The 18,461-nt window shown below is 31.4% G+C and overlaps 2 protein-coding genes across 2 annotated transcripts in view; one reads left to right on the top strand and one right to left on the bottom strand.

The window, feature by feature from the left end:
• The window catches only part of LOC124432957 (PDZ domain-containing RING finger protein 4-like), a 157,208-nt gene that overhangs the window by 136,863 nt on the left and 1,884 nt on the right, over positions 1-18,461 (top strand). Inside the window, exons 2-6 of the mRNA XM_046982355.1 lie at positions 15,140-15,508; positions 15,917-16,087; positions 16,500-16,598; positions 16,721-16,756; positions 16,854-18,329. Coding sequence (XP_046838311.1) covers positions 15,140-15,508; positions 15,917-16,087; positions 16,500-16,598; positions 16,721-16,756; positions 16,854-18,329 — 2,151 coding nt within the window. The remainder of the gene's footprint in view (positions 1-15,139; positions 15,509-15,916; positions 16,088-16,499; positions 16,599-16,720; positions 16,757-16,853; positions 18,330-18,461) is intronic.
• LOC124432821 (MAP7 domain-containing protein 2-like) overlaps positions 11,596-18,461 on the bottom strand; it is a 111,823-nt gene continuing 104,957 nt past the window's right edge. Inside the window, exon 17 of the mRNA XM_046982137.1 lies at positions 11,596-12,120. Coding sequence (XP_046838093.1) covers positions 12,108-12,120 — 13 coding nt within the window. The 3' untranslated portion in view covers positions 11,596-12,107. The remainder of the gene's footprint in view (positions 12,121-18,461) is intronic.

Here is an 18,461-nt window from a genome sequence, read left to right as displayed (position 1 = left end):
ACACGAGCTTCGATGTCATTAAAAACATGATTAAAAAAGATAAGAAAAAAGAAAAATGTAAATACTATTTCATTCAGATATTATCGAATTTTCGAAAAAAAATCTTCAATACAAATTTCAACAAAGGATTTTATATTAATACAATAAATTCAATGTATTAAAAATGTACATCGTTAGATATAATTCTCTAATGATAATATCGTTTATAAATATTATCAAAATACGAACGAATTTATTATATAATCTTCGATTATATGATAACGATACGATGGTGATTGCACAAGGAACTCTCTAATGATGTATATCTACAAAAAGGCTATGTATATATATAACATATATATATATACATAGGCTATGTTATATATTATTATGTATATATGTGCATATAACGTCAATTCGACGATCTCATTTTTTTTCTTTTTTCCTTTTTTGTTATATAAGAGGAAAACAAAAAGAAGTGTAATGCTGATTGACGCCAATTAAATACGATCTGTAATATGTAATTAATTCGATAAATCCAGAATTAACATGGTTTAATGAACTTTCAATGGTACCAACGAACGTCATTTTCCACTTTATTTTTCACGGTTTTCCTCCCTTTATTTTTCTTCTTTATCTTTTTTTTATTTTTTCTTTTTTTTTTCTTTTTTTTTTCTTTTATTTCCTTGTCTTCTTCGTTTGACGCTTCAACGGCATTATTGCGCTTATTAATACGCGCCGGTGAAAAAACTTCAGCCAAAGCTTCGATGATCGATAACGAGAAACAGGGATGAAAATGAACGAGGTGTGGCAAGTAGAGATACATCTATGTATATATGCATATATACATATATATTTATATGTATGTATGTATATATATACGTGTATTATACTAGACGAAAACATGAAAGATAAGCAGATAGAGACATTTCAATGGAAGTGAAACAAAGAAAGAAAGAGCGAGAGAGAGAGAGAGATAGAGAGAGAGAAGGGGGGAAAGAAGCATAATAAAATAAAGAAAAAAATGAAGAGCAGCAAGGGAAATACGATTCTAATTTGAAAAATGTCACTCAGTCAACATCCTACGAGCAAAGAGAAGGCGAAGAGAAAATTGGAATATTTTTCTACGTCTCAACGTCATCGAAGGTGTCAAAATTTCACCTCTTCCATCATCCCTCACTCACTCACTCACTCACACACACATTCACTTTATTCATATCCGCTGTTACGATTTATTATTGAACATGGTTGAAATTCATTTATATGAAGATAAAAGCTCGTTTAATTGCAATTATTTTTGCAAATATAATTTTAATCCCTTCCTTTAAGATCATTTATTTCTTATTGTCGTCTTTTTTAAATGTACAATATTATGTATATATATATTTTTTCGAAAAGAATTCTCGATATCTTTTATTAAATTATTTTCAACTAAAGAAAAATGAGATGATTAAAATTAATAAGTTCGATTCGTCGAATAAGATTCAAAACGTAATTGTAATTCCGCTTATTAAAAGGTTGTTGCTTTTCGAGAGAAATAAATAAAAAATAAATAAATAAATAAATAAATAAAAAAATAAAAAAAATGCGATTTAGTTTGCAGAAGCACCCATTAAACGTATAATTATAGCATAAAGCATTTGAAAAACACTTGGACGCTCTCCCTTCGATCGTAATACTCACTCATATTCGGAGACGATGAAGTTGAAGTATAATCTCACATAACGAGGAAATTTTAATTGGCATCGATGGGGTACTTTGGTATCTATCGTTTTCATACAAAATCTATCTAGATATATCTTCTGATTTCAATTTGTTCTCTACGATCTCATATTAGTGATCTATTTGCATTTAAAAACTGACCAAAAATATATTTTAATCGATTTAATCGATACATTTTGAAATACCCACTTTAACGTTTTATTACATTTTATGATAATATTTTTAAATCGTTTGAAATTTAAAGGATACATTTTTATTAATATAATTTTTCCATTGTAATAATTATACAAATTAGAATATAAAATGCAAATATCTCTTGAAGATTTTTGTTATGACGTTTATTGTTCCAACAACATTAATACTTTTAATAATATTGATTCATTATCAGAATCAACATTACAGTCAACTTCATTGATTATATCGAAGATATACAAAGAAGCATATTGAAAATTTTTCTAAGAATTTTATGGAATTTGAAATTAAAATGAAATAAAACAAATGATAAAAAAAACTCATTAATTTTCAATTGAATAAGAATTTTATAAAATTTCTAATAAAATATTTTAAAATATATAATTTAGACAGCTGTAGGAACAATCAATTTTTTAAGAATTATATAAAAATGAATTCAAAATATTAGAAATAAACAAAGATTATCATATAATACATGTTAGATTTTTCGAAAAGAGGAATACTATTTTTGTATTTTTACTTATCTTTTAATTTTTTTATATTCTATTTTTTAATATTTTAAATCAATTTATATATCTTCCTCTGCTAACCTGCATATATTTATTGTACTTATTTAATACTATTCTTTGTAAAAACTCACTTCTATAATATAAATTTCTCGATATTTCTTTCGGGCACAAGAATTATTAAATTTTAAATTTCAATTTGTTATTAAATGAAACAGAAAGAAAAAGGAAAGAACATGTTGCAGTTTATCTGTACACGTACTCAGAAACACAGGGTAGATATATAACTCATTTTGAACAAAAGTAAATTATTTACTATTGGCCAACTTTTCGATACAAATATTATCCCATTGTGAATCATTTTGAAATTTATCGTTCTGCGATAAATGAAAAGAGAAAAAAGAGAGTAATATACGATTGCCATAAATCCAATTGAATGGAACTCATTTAAGGGAGATTACCGATGTACTCTTTAGAAATAAATATTTTTTAGAATATACGGCGTACCACTCGAAACTCTTTGAGATACATTAAAAAGTGTCCGATTGACATTACAGGGGAGGATCAATCGACCAGTGACTCTCATTTTCTTCAGAAAAGTCAAGTTTTTTTTTTTCTTCTTTTTTTTGGTCCTTACACACTTTCATCGTCTTGTCGTATTTTTATTCTAATGTTTATCGAAAAAACTTGTCTTAAATTTTTAATAAAGAACATAAAACCTTATATATCTCCCATCGAAAAATTCTAGATATTACATATTTCATTTTATCGAAAACCCGATGTTACGTATATACCATCGAATCTACTACATATCGAGTATCATATTCACCATGTTGAAATAATGCCTTGCGTTTAGCTATCTCATTCACTCTTGAATAAATTAGATCCTTTAGGTGTTTCATAAGCACGGATAGGTCAAGAGGGTTGCAATTTAAAATCGAATAGAATTGAGTCGAGTCGAGTCGAGTTGAGTCGAGTTGAGTCGAGTTGAGTCGAGTCGAGTTGAAAACTTCTGCCTCCGTTATTCTCCGCTCTTTCTTCTTTATTCTTGTCATCGTTGACGTCGAATTTTCTTGGTGAATATCAAACAAGTTTAAAATTCACAGGAGTTCGCAGCTACGAGCTGTATAGACGCTTGACTCGGCGAAAAAATCTGTAGAATTGGCCAATTTTTTTTTTCTCTCTTATTCAACTTTGACAGGCATCACTTTTCCGTCTCCTTCTCCATTTTTTTCTTTTCTCCTTTTTATCAATTCTTTTATTTCAATTCTTAGTGAGACGAAAACATAGGGGCTTTCCTTCAAGCATGAACTAAGATCGATTTTAGACTTTTAGATTCAAATGTGAGTCACTATCAAGAGCAACGCATGTTGTCTCTTTTAATCATTCGAACCGTGTGTTTCTGACAGAATATCGAATTGATTTACGCATGTACACACACACACACACACACACACACATATATATATATGTATATACATAACGGGGTATGCAACTATAATATCACGAATCTTGTTTCTCCCTGACGTAGAACACAAATTCAACTCTTTGGCTTTGATCGCAAGCCATTCTCTCTCTCTCTCTCTCTCTCTTTCTCTCTCTCTCTTTCTCTCTTTCTCTCTTTCTCTCTCTTTTTTGTATTCTATCCAAGAATAAATGTTCACAAAAAAAAAATAATTGTAATATGTCAGTTATCCATACTTTACATAAGAGATAGTTATTATAGAAGGGAAAAAAAAAATATATATATATATATATATATATATATATATATATACAGTATATATATGTATTTATATATATTATAGAAAATAACAAAAGAAATCTGACAAACGACATTTTTAGTAACGATCAATGTAACGTAATTAACTCGTCATATATGTCTCGTACAATCGAGTTTGTCACGTGTTAAGACGAAGAGAGAGGGTGTGATCTAATACTCGAGAGAGCATATATCGTAACCCTCTCTGCTCATATATACCCATGTGTTCTCGTGTGTCAAGCGAAGTCCTGTGATTGACACATAGCCGATACAGGAACGTTCGCTAATACAGTGATTGGGATCTATCCACGGCAGGAAATATTATATTACGTATGTTCTCTCTGTTCGATCGAAAAAAAGAAGGAAAAAGAGACAGAAAGAAAGAGATTGAGAGAGATAGAAATAGATAGGTAGATAGAGAGAGAAAGAGAGAAAGAGGAAGGGGGTGAAAGAAGTTAAAGAAAACATAAGGGGACAAAATCAGAAGGGAGATGCCTTGGAAGAAGGGCTCGATGTAGAGTACGACGATGACGATGACGAGGACGAGAACGAGAACGAGGACGAAGACGACGACGAGGAATCCCTCGAGTTGTTTTTCCGCATGGATTGCAGAAAATTTACGCTCGTTTTTCCGCTCTTTCTCCTCTACGTTTATCACACGAGCGACGTTGCGTTGCCGTCGGAACATTGAGTTTGCATAGGACACGCCGGTCGTTAGGTTGAGTAAACTTACTTCCAACATTTTGCGGAGAAACTTCTTTTTCTTAAAACTCCTAACCATTTGTATACTCCCTCTCGTGGGAGATGAACGAATTTGATACATTCTCGGGCAGATATGTATATGTATATAATTTGCGGGTCTTTTTTCCCTAACTCACATCCGCTTTTACGTAATATCGTATATATACATAGGTAAATTTTAAAATGAATTAATAAATAAATAAATAAATAAATAAATTATCAAATAGAAATTTATATATTATAACTATAATGCATTATATACTTACGTAAATGTAAAAGCATATGTTTGATCGTATGAACGGAATACAAAGGTATTAATAAAAATAATATTCTAGATAATTAATTCGCACGTTCCACGCTGATCCCTGGCTTAGTTAAAAAAAAAGATATATATATAGAGAAAGAAAGAGAGAGAGAGAGAGAGAGATACCCATCTGTCTTTTTATCGTACATAATAACCACGCTTTTCTATTTCATATGCCACTTTATTCGTTTCTTTCGATTAACATATCGGCTGATATCGAATCTCATAAAAAATTCGTTCAATCTAGAAACGGCGCATAAATTAGAATGTAAAAATCATATTACGTATCTAAATAATATACTCTAAACCGGATAATTAAAATTCCCAACGAGTTTCTCTTTTGAATTCTATGGTAATATTTTTTATTCAAAAGCATATCCTAACCGTTTTGAACTCTAACGGTGTAAAACTTTTCATCGAAGAAATTCAAAAAAATTAAAATCGAAAGTTTATATTTTCAATATTATACTTTTATTACGAACATTAATCACATTTAATGAAATTTTTAACGTAATCGTATCATTTATCTTTGACTAAAGGAAAAAACAGTATATATATTCGAGTCGATTGATGTTAGCAACAAAATGCAATCGGATTCGTTGCTATAAACGTTATATACGAAGAGGAAGGTTATTTGGATGAGATTCTAATGCGCGTTACGATCATGGTTCTGTCACTAGTTCGGTCTAGACGTATATATACCACATAGGTTTGGCTGCGTAACCGCAAGCGGACGAAAATGGTTCCGTTACTCTGATGCAACCCTTCCTTCCAATCTCTCTCTCTCTCTCTCTCTCTCTCACTCTTTCTCTATCTCCCTCTCTCATCCTCTCTCTCTCTCTATCTATCTATCTATCTATCTCTGTCGTTCTCACTTTATCCTCTCGCAGTACCGCGGACATATATGTATAAGGGTGGACAGAACTGAGGAGAGAGAACATCTCGCGCCGCAACAATGTCGATGACAACGGCAAGTTATGCGAGCTATGTGACCACGACCATTTCGTCGGATGGTCACGCGGTAATACCGACCAATAGGTATGTTGTTCGATGAACCCTCATGTATCTCGTTCTCTCTCTCTCTCTCTCTCTCTCTCTTTCTTTCTCTTTGTAATGTCCCTCTCTCCCTTACATTCTCTTTCTATGAATCTCCTTGAACGTCGATAGAGATAGAATGGAATTCCTGATTGATCGATAACTTAAGTACTTACTACATACGTCTTTGATCATGTCTATATTCTTGAACATATCAAAGAGTAAAATCAATAATAATTATGATCTATTATATTATTATCTCTTTTAACAAATGTTTTTCTTACGTTTCGTATTATTTCACAGTTAACATATTCGTCGTTTATCCGATGAAACTCACTAATTGATTATTCTATATAATTTCAAAGAATCATATTAAATTTTTATAATTGAATATTACAATGTTTTTTGTTATTTACAATGTGTACGAATAGAAAAAAAGTATTGTTGCTAGATATCACGCTTGTAATCATTTGTTGTTTTAAATTAAAAAAAAAAAAAAAAAAAACAAAAAAGGACAAAGAAATGAAAAGAAACTTTTAATGTTTGATGAAAATTTATTGTAAATATTAAAATTGAAAGATTATCGGTTTAAATACGTTAAATATATCTTTTTTTTTTTGGAAACGACGAATATAATGAATTTATTGCAACATTTTCACGAACTTATTTATTTTAAATAATAATTTCATATTGTATTTAATAATAATTTAAAATATAGAACATATTGGTATATCATGAAATAATAATAAAATTTAACATATTTAATGATAAAATTTAATAAAATTAAACGAAATTAGATAACCAGATTAATAATTAAAATTTAATATTTAACAATAATGTTCTTTATATATAAAAGAACATTTGAAAAATCTGTTCGATACATGAATGATTTAAAAACTGCCATAATTTTTATATTTAAAACTGCATTTATCTATCGATTTTAAAATGACGTAGGACTAAGTTACACCGTTATATTAGAGCTAAAAATTATGTTTTGAATTGACGTGGGACTATGTTATACTGTTATGTTCAAATTAAAGATTTTCGAATGAACTTAAAACTGCATTATCAGTTTCGAATGTTTTAATAATAAAAAATTAAAGGGACAATATTATATAAAAAATAATACTAATATAATAAAATATCGATAATAATCGCTTTGTATTGTTCAAGTTAACAGAGATATTTATATTAGTATTCCAGTTAGAGGAAACACATGGCATCTTTCTCTCTCTCTCTCTCTCTCTCTCTTTGTGTGTGTGTAAATTTCTGTATGTATGTCGAAATTATAGAAATTTTGTGGTAGCCGGCATTGATACGTGTACGAACAAGCTCATATATACCTTGATGCAATCGAGTGCATATCGATTAATGCAGTTCGCTTTATTACTCGGAGAATCGAGATTCATCGATGTGACGTGACTGTTGCACGAAACGTGATAAAAGCCTGTCAACTATATTACACTAATATAGAAGTGTTCCATTCAACTACGTAATATTACGTTCTTTTGATCTTCATTTACGGAACAGACCATTTAAGAATGCTATCGATCGTATATCTACCATCGCCAACATTCGTTATGTAACATATGTCTGATTTGATAAACGATATCGTTCGACAAGGAAGATTTAATGAGACGCATAGTACAGAGAGAAATCAACGTACAGTTTACATAACATAGATTGGACGCTATTCACTATGTGTTTGTAAACACATCGTCCATCGTTCATAGAGATCTCGTCTTCGTTTATTGACAATCGTTGATTGCTTGACTGCCATTTTGCAATTTTGTATTAATCGATACATTCATCTAATAATATTTTATGTATAACAACAAACGTCTAAACAAATGACACGACGAAATTCATTGTTTTTTTTTTTTTTTTCGTATTTAGCTTGATCATTACATTTTATAATTTAAATCGAGAATTTATTATTATTTTAATCTTGTAGAAAATTTTCTAAATTGATTGCGAGATTTAAGATGAATTCTAAATGTTAACAGAATACAGTTACAACGTTAAAGTTTTCTCTTAATATTCTCTTTTATACATCAATAGTTATTAGATACGTATACATACGTACTTACATTTAATAAGAGTTAATCGAACGATACGATACAATATGGGCTTATTTATGTGTAAATGCGAAAATTTCGAATAATCGTGGACTTCGTATATGTGTGTAAATATAACGGGAAAACGGCAATCCCATTGATCGAAGAAACATTCTTGTAATTCTATTTATGGTCGACGGTGAAATGTATTTCTACGAGTTAGGCGCTATAAAATCCTACGAAAGGCACAAACGCATTACTCGAGATGGCACGCGTTTAAATTAACCGAATAACGTGTTTCTACATTTCTTCATGAAATGTAGTAAGTACTTACGTATACCGCAACGTTCCATCGACTTTTGATGTTTGGAGATAAATCTCGAAACATTATTTACTGGTAGCAGAAAACACGACGCTCGTAAAACTAAAAGATAAGAGGAAGGAGAAAAGTAGTGGTGGCATTGAAAGAGAGAGAGAGAGGGTGGGGAATTTAATCTTATCTTTGCTTACTCTTTACGTTGTTTTCTATTTTGAAAATTTTTCTATTTGAAAAATTGTTTTCTATTTAAAAATAATGGGATCATTACACGCGAAATAACTTCTCTTTCCGGTTGAATAAAATCATTATTCTTTGCCACTTAACATCGGGATCATCGTGAAATCTGTCAGATACAATTTTGCACGATTAATGAAAAAAAAAAGAGATAAATATTGTTTTAGACACAAAAATCAAATATTTTTTTAATAAATTTTTTAATATTTCTTACCTAAAATGGATTAAAATATCAATCGGTTCGATGATAAAAATTGAGAAAAAAAAAGTAAATAAAAAGAAAATTATTCATAAAATATAATAAACTATATAACTATCCAATTAACCAATGATACTTGTTTTATTTAAATTTAGATATCAAAAGTAAATAAATAAATTAAAGGAATGAATGAATGAACGAACGAAAATAATAATCAATATTACTTCCTACAAAAATTTAATCCCTTTAACGAATCGAATTAAAAAAAGAATATTTTTTTTTTCTTTACTCAACAGTGTTATAATGCCAATGAAATGAAAATGTTAATTACTTTATTAATTGTTAATTATAATTGTCACTAAAGAGTAATGTTATTCGTTGATTAACAAACGCAGAAAATACAGGGTAATAGTCAAATTAGATCTGGAAATGCGTTTTATACTAGTACATACGAACATATATATACATATATATATGTGTGTTATATATTGGGGATAATAATCGAAATCTCCATCCTGTATATTTATTAATAGTAATAGTGTTAGTATTCACGAAGAGGGAGATTTCTCGTACAGTGGTGTACAAATAATAATACGGACAGCTCGCGGGAACGAGCCATGGAGTTAGGCGAAACGCGATAAGGTATTTTAAATTGCCTGCCATCCATCCAACACGATTCCCTGTCCGCTCTTGACGGCTGTCAGAGGTGTCTCTATCGCGATTGTCGGTGTCACGTTGCACGAATGGCGCGTTTCATTTCATTCCTCTTCCTCTTCCTCTGAGATAAAGAGAGAGAGATAGAAAGATAGATAGAGAGAGAAAAGTTAAGAGAGAGAAAGAAAGAGAAGGGACGATCCATGGCCCATTTCCCTCGTTACCGCATGTTTTCTTTTTTTTCCTCTTTTTTTTTGTTTTTTTGCACCGACGATAGAGAAATACAAACCCAAAGCTCGTCAATCTCCTTGAAATTTCCTGATCGATAAAACGATTTTATTGCCACTTCACTTTCGCGCGGATTACTTTTGTTAAGGAAAAAAATAGAATATCAATTTCCCTCTTACCAAATTTTATTTTTTTCTTTTTGTTTTTTTTTTGTTTTTGTTTTCTCGTAAATCCGAAAGAGAACATTGACCAAATGTTGATTCCTTATTAATCAACAACTGGTTTTGACGTTTAATCAATCGAATTAATCAGAAATATTCTATTAAATTCACGTTATATGAGATAATAATCTCGTCATGATATCGTCAATTTCGATAAAATTATGTTGTAATTTTTATAAATGTAAAAAAGAAAAAACAAAAACATTGTCAAATGACGACACGAGACAACGTTTTCTGTGATAATTACATCGAAAGATAGAAAATCGATAGTTTTTCTTTTTTTTTTCTTTTTTTTTTTTGCGGGATGAGTCATGGGAGGAAGGGGAATGTTATAAAAATTTTGTAGTCTCATCAAAGGCGAGATATGAACTCGCAATAATTACGGGCGATGAGCGTTATTAACGTATCTCGTCTGTTCGTTTAAACGAAATTATGGGCCACGCCTATCATCGTCATTACCATCATAATTGCATCGTGTCGTAGACGCTTATCGATCGTTCGTCGTTAAAACGATTGAAACGATTCTTCTCTATCTCTCCCTCTCTCTTTCTCTCTCTCTCTCTCTCTCTCTCTCTCTCTTTCTCTTTCTATTCTCTTCTCTCTCTCTATATTCTCTTTTCTCTATCTTTTCTTTTCTCCTCTTCTCACTTTTATCTTTCTTTTTCTATCTCTCACGAACAAGGAAAAATGCTCTTATCTTTCCTAATCGAGTTTAACAGTAGATACGTCTGAAAAGGGGTGGCTAAAGTCGGCCCTTTTATCCGATCTCTAGAACGACGAATCCCGCAGCTTTGTCGACGTCTATTCCTCGTCGAAAAGAAGAAAGAGAAAGTACTACTACGTCGGAACATCGCGTTAAGTTTCGATCTCATCGCTCCCTTGAAGCTCTTGAACAACAAATGGAAGACATCAAGATGCCAAATCACCGTCTGAGCCTAAGAACGAAAATTCTTGTTCTGTTTTTTAAAATTCTTATCAAATAAAGATATCTTGTATTTTTTAACACGTCCCTTATCGTGGATCTAGAATCTATTTCTAAATTTGTAGAAAATTTTTATTCGATATTAATAAGTAGATATATAAATTGTATATATACATTGTCTGGAGTGAACTATCGACGTTTCGAAATTATAAAAATCTTTGTTGAATCTTACGATTGAAATACATTTTTCCCAAGTAATGTTATAATTATAAATATATTTATAAAAAAAAAAGGAAAAAGTATTGAAAGTAAGTTTTTTTTTTTTTTTTTTTTTTTTATACTCATCACATATCGTTGACATGCATCATTCGTGATTTGCAAATTATTCTTCGGCGACTTTGTTAAAAAAATTTTTCATCGTACTCTGTATAAATTTGTATATTTATATACATATATATACATATATATATATAACGAAAAAAATAAATAAAGAAAAAAATCGATAAAAAAGAAAAGATGCTTCCTATTTACTTCGTTTATTTATAATGCTAATTAAAATAGCTCTTTAACAATGATTATCTCGGAGTAAAAAAGTTATTTCATTTCATGTTCATCCTTGTAAGCTTTACTTAAATACTCGATAATGGTGCCTGTAGTATGGTAGAAAAAAAGAAAATATAGCGGTGATGTATATTCCTTGGTCGTTTGCTAGTTCTCAAGTCTCACGATGTTTTTAAGCTTTTTTCCGCTTCTACCTTTTGTAAAATGCGGAAGAAACTTCGTTAAAGTTGGTCGGTCAGTCGTTCGTTCATTCGTTCGGACGGTCGGTCGGTCGGTCGGTATAGTAACGAACGAATTTACGAATAAATTTACATCCCAAGCGAGCTACCAGTACTGTAACGTGGAATTTATATCTTAAATCTGATTCCACAAGGCAAATGTTTCGTCCAATATGAACATCGTCCTCATCGCCCTCTTCGTCGTCCACCTCATCGTCCTCTCCTCATCGTCGTCATAGTTATAATTCTCTTCTTACTGGAGAATCCTGGAAGACATTAAAATTTATGCCGGTTATTAATATTTCCTTGACTATCTGCGGGCTAGCATAGTAAAACACGGCATCTTCCTTTGATGGGAAAGAGTTAAAAAGAGAGAGAGAGAGAGAGAGAGAGAGAGAGAAAAGAAAAAAATGAACAGGACAATGGAAAGTAATAAAGTTTTTTTAACTCTCCAACGATAGAATAATTAAATCATCGATTGTGACGTGATACGTAAATTTTATCGAAGTTTATCAGAATTTTTATGATTAATTAGAAAAGAAGGAAGGTTATTAATTATTGATTGTTAGCATTATTATTTATATAACAATGCGATAACGATAGTTATAACGATTGATATCGATTTCAAAAATGTATCCAATATTTAGAAATATATAATAAATTTCATTGTTTCTTTCGTCATAATAAAGATATTATATATTAAATATCAGCTATCATATGTGATATCCATAATAATATTATTCGTTTGAATATACGATTCGAATGATAAAGATCATTCTACTCTTTCGCCATAGCTCGTCTCTAACTAAAAAACACCCTTACCCTATCTATTCGCTCTTTGTTTTTTCCTTGAAAGCGAAGCAAAGAATGGGCAAAGAGAAAGTACGCGTGAGATAGGTTTCTGAAGAGATTTATTCGCGGTATATTTAACCCTTCCACGATTTCACGAGTACGCGCGATTCTTTATAGAATCTCGAGTGTAGTCGAAAAGAAGAGACGAGAAGAGAAGAGAAAAGGGGGAGGAGAAAGGAAAAAAAAATAAAAAAAGAAATCTCTTGTTACTCAAAAAGAAAACGAGATTGGTACACGGAGTTTCTGTATCACGAGAAAATAGCTAAATACACGTTCTTGCATACGCTTTATTATTACTTTTGTTAATTATTTTCTATGGGGAAAAGCCGCGGGAGAACGTGACAAAGGAAATTCAAGCATGCAATACGCACCGCGTACCTCCATAATGTATATAGAATTGTATATAGTATATACCGCCCAACTCTTCCATTATATGTAAAACAATAAATCGTAACTTACAACAATGTAGAATGCGACACGGTGTAGTAGCTTTGAAAGACAACTTTATCAACCCTTAATATATTCACAACGCGCATTCGAAATCTTCTTTGTAGATATATTCATTTTAATATTAATAGATAATAACAAAAGGCAAGAAGCTATTCGAATATTTCTTTCCTTTTCTTTTTCTGTTTCTTTTTTTTTCTTATCGCGTTTTACCAAGAAAATTAATACGATTATTTTTAACGAATAGTTTCGAAAGTAGACACTTTTCTTTACAATTCGATTTTTCTTATTTATTTAAATTTAAATTCTTGACAAATAGCCAAACGCTATAACGATACGATCGAACGATTAAATATCTTTAACACGAATAATGGTTTTTTTTTAAATATTATTATATTATAATGGAATTTGGGAATGCAAAAAAAAAACAAAAACAAAAAAAAAAAATAGAAGCTGATCAAGATTACTATTCCATTTCTTTTTCTTCTTTTTTTTTTCTTTTTTCCTTTTTCTTTTTAGACATTCCTTGCTAGAAACGAACGGAGATAGAAAAAGAGAAAAAAAAAAGAAAAAGAAATTGTGTTCGACGGAAGCATGATTAGAGAGTAACACGAATCGGAACGCGTCGAGCACTTTAAAGAATACAAAGTACCTCTGTTCAATTTACTATCCTTAAATCCAAGCACTTAGTGACAAATTAAGTCCCACCTGCTACCCCTCAGAATATAAACGATCCTTTCGTGCCTTCTCGAGCGAGGGTAAATGTTTGATCGGACATTAGCTTGCCCCTCGGGGAGGAATTAGGTTTAATTGGAGATACGATCGGTGAATATTCGACTATTTAAAAGCCCTTCCAGTCCGGTTGATCAATGACCAACGATTACGGCGCATCGTCCTAATTCCGTGGTTGCGCTGTTCGATGTTTAGAAATCGTCGAAGCTAATTCGTTTCTCTCTCTCTCTCTCTCTCTCTCTCTCTCTCTCTCTCTTTATTTATCGATCTATCTGTTTCTACGTATCTCGTATCATGACATTTACGGTAAGCACGCACAATACTTGGCTATTTAATGCATTCAAACATTACCAATGAGTAAACGAGCACGATGATAAAAAAAAAAAAAAAAGAAAAAATGTATCCGAAGAGAAAACTCAATAGAATCGAACGAACAATTAAATGTGCGCGCATCTGCAGTCGGATTAGTAGTCGCTGGGAAATTCTTCTTTTTTTTCTTTTTTTTTGCTTTTTATTTTTCGTTCTTTTTTTTCTTTTTTTTTTTCTTTTTTTCTTTTCCTCCCATCCATTTTCCCTTGTTACCATCGATTTCAATCTGTCGCGAACATGCGTATAAAATGTTCGCTTTTCGTTCGATTTTTAAATTAGACGACGAATTGGTAAAATGTTTTCGTTAAAAAAAAATGATACTTCTTGTTTTTCGATTTTATATTAGCAAAAGGTTGCCTATGTCGGACTATTTCTTTCCCCCTCCCCTTCCCCACTTCATCCATATCTTTATTAAATATTCAATGAAAACGACAAGTTTTCTGATACACTTTAAATTTATGTGAAAACATGATGTTAGACATATACAATGAAACGATACAGTCATTTTACAACAACAAAATTGTCAATAGCTAATGGAAAATGTTATTTCAAAAATTATATTACACTTTTATTTACTATTATATGGTAGTTTAAATTCCGTAATCCAATAAATTAAATGCAACAATGTCATGTTTTCACATGGTTGTTGTTTATTGGTAATCGCTTTATTAATTTTATTAATTTTCAATAAATTAAAATATTTGTAATGGAGGCAAAATAAAAGAGATCCAATTTTCGGCAATCTCTTTCTCCAATATAATTATAATTATTTCTTATTTTATTTTACTTTCGTTGTAATCGATTTTTCTTTTTTCCTTTTTTGGTTTTCTTTTTTAATTTTTTTTTTTCTTTTTTTTAATATCATCTTTTTAATCATTTTCTCAGGTGAACGGACAAGATGTTTCTAACTCGAGTCACGAAGATGCTGTACGTTGCTTTCAATCGGCACAAGAACCCATCATCGTTGAGGTCCTTCGAAGGCAGCCCTCATCTCATCAGCAACAGATCGTTCACACGCCATCGAGGGAACACGAGAGATCGAGTCACGGAAAGAACGATGGAACGACGAATGAGAAGGAAACGAGCGAGGACGAATTCGGAAAAGAAAATTCTTGTCCTTTGGTATCGACTGCTGTTCAAACTGATTGGGCTGGTTTGGTAGAGGAAGAAGAATTATTATCGGTACCGCTTGGTACCGAAGAACACACCAACGACAGTTTCGAGGATTTTCTTGCACATGACATAGACTTCGAGGTATTTTTATCGATAGTATTTTTATTACAAATTGTTTATATATATATATATATATATATATATATATATATATATATATAAAATCGTTTATACTAGTTTCAACTATTTAATTCTTATAATTTATATCGATAATTAATTATTTTTAAAGTGATTAATTAAACAAATTGCATGCAAGGTGTTCGTAAATCTTTTTTTTTTTTTTTTTTAATTACTAACATTATGAATTTTTAAATAAATGCAAGAGTAGATTTTATCCCATTTATCGTATATCTCGAATCATCGACATTCTAAAAGACAGATCCATAATATTTCAAATTTATTTAACTACAATCGCTAGAATACAATAGTAGTTGGTCTCTTTTACTTCTCACTTTTGTATTTATCTAAAATCTTTCCTTTAATTCATAGGAAGTAACGTTACGTAAAAGCGGAAGCGCAGAAAAGCTCGGTCTCACAGTCTGCTATAGTTCTGGTTCCGGTAGCGAGGACGCCGACACCGAGGTTTATATTTCAGAAATAGTTCCTGAAAGTTTAGCAGCCCGTGACGGCCGGTTACGGGAAGGTGACCAAATCTTGCGAGTAAGTACGACTTAAATTTAAGAACTTCACGAATTTCTCTGTTTAAATAACTTCTCTGGAATAATACTGAGTATATTTTATTATTTTATAAAATGATAATATATTTTTTTTATCATATATATATATATATGATAATTATATATAATTACGAAGATAATCGATTGAAGATATTAAAAATGAGACCACCCTGTATAAAATATCAACGTCGAATTCTCTTTAATCCAAGTACTCTTCTTCTTTTTAATCCTTTCAAGCTGATTATCATTATTATTTGTTACAAAATCTCTTTGAATATCTATATATTCTATCTTTTTTTTTTTCATTTCTTTTTTATTTTTATTAATTTCTATTAAATTATTGTGCTTCGATCGATATTAATTATGAATTAACTTTTCTATTCTTCATGTAACAGGTGAATGGAAAAGATGTAGCTAACAAAGAACAAACGGAAAATTTATTCGCCGAGACGAAGAACGCTGTGACTATATTAGTCAGTCGATGTCTTTACCAGGTCCGTTTTGATATAATAAGATATTTTACATAATTACAAAATTATAATGTAATTTTGATTCAATTGATTCAATTCATCTTGATGTTTTTTTTTTTTTTACTAAAATAATTATTATCTTACAGGATGATGAATACGATGATAGGCGTATTTATCAACAGGTATATATAATAACAATTTAAACATTTTCTATATATTTATTAATTATTTTTTAATTAAAAAAAAATAAAAACTAAAAAAAAAACGTTATTTCTTTAGGGCTCACCGCCATTGTCACCGGAAAATTTGCCAGCCTATCAGAACAGTATGATCGAGCAACTAATACGACAACAACAACATCAGCAACAACAAACGGAAGAACATACCAAAGAAACGGAAGGGAATTTTTCGACGTTGAAAGCTCCACCTCCTATTCCATCTCATATGCAACAACAGCAACAGCAACAACAACCACAATCACCGCAGCAACAACAACAACAACAACAACAACAACAACAACAACAACAACAACAACAACAACAATATCAACATCAATTACCGACTCCGCAACAACAACAAACACCTTCAATATTTTCAACGACCTCATCTTCCACGTGTTCTTCGCAAAACTCACAAAAATCAGGTAAGAATGCAACGTCTCCGGCTCACCACACGGAAGATAGAAAGCAATGGATGCAGGACGCGTTAAAGGATTGTTCGAAGAAAATCGAAAACTTGTCATTGCGAGGTCAGCAAATAGTACCTTCTCAAACGACAATAAAACTCGTCGAAGCGTATTCCAGTCACGTATGGAGCGAAACCGAACATATTTATGAAACGATACCCGAATCTGATAGCGAACCTATCTATTCCTCGCCTTACGAACATCAACATTGGACGACGCAGCAGTTACAGATGAATCATGGATCAAACTCTCAGCAGGTACAAAATCATGGGAATCAAACAAAGCTCTGGCATTCCTCCTCGAAAAGTAACAGTTCTGGCGAGGAAAAAGATAGTTCGAGTGCTTATAATACAGGAGAATCTTGTCACAGTAATCCGTTAACATTGGAACTTCATCAGGGTGAGAGAGATCATCATAAGAGCACTCTCGTTCTTTGCCCACCGAAAAGTACAAGTAGCCAACATTTACAACAACAACAACAGCAACAGCAACAACAACAGCAGCAGCAGCAGCAACAGCAGCAACAACAACAACAACAACAGCAACAGAAAATGGGTTGTAATTGTCCTATGCCGATTATGTCGATGACGTCTGGTAAACAGGGTGGTAGGAGTCAAACTACGAGAAAGAGTTCGTCTCATCATAAGGATCGAACAGATTCCAGTGGGAGTACATTACCTGCTGATACTATGTATACGAATGTAGCTAATCTCCAACAAACTATGCTCTTGCAACAACAACTTTTCAAACAAGCTTTAAATAGAAAGAATCTCACAGCGAAGGAAACAAGTGGTGCTAGAAAGTCCAAGTCTCATGGTAACTTTCAAGCACCGAATCTCACGCAATATCAATTCGTCGGTAGCCAACAAGTTTGTTCCTCAGCCGCTTGGATGCCACCGGAAGAAAAGTGCGAGGTACAGATGGAGTGGAAAGTTAAACGAAGAGCCGATGGTACCAGGTACATCGCTAGACGACCCGTTAGAAATCGACTTCTCAGGAATAGGGCTCTTAAAATATCGGAGGAACGTGCTGGACATACGACGGAGGATGAAACCATGTCCGAGATGAAGGTAATAAGGATATATATACATACATAGATACATACATTACATACATTACATATATATATATATATATATATATATATATATATATATATATATTTATATATTTATATATATATTTATTTATTTATTTGTTTA

The sequence above is a fragment of the Vespa crabro genome, chromosome 1 (genome assembly GCF_910589235.1).
Source record: "Vespa crabro chromosome 1, iyVesCrab1.2, whole genome shotgun sequence".
Classification (NCBI taxonomy): domain Eukaryota; kingdom Metazoa; phylum Arthropoda; class Insecta; order Hymenoptera; family Vespidae; genus Vespa; species Vespa crabro.
The sequence above is the reverse complement of the archived record's forward strand: the minus strand, read 5'-3'. Positions and strand labels throughout refer to the sequence as shown.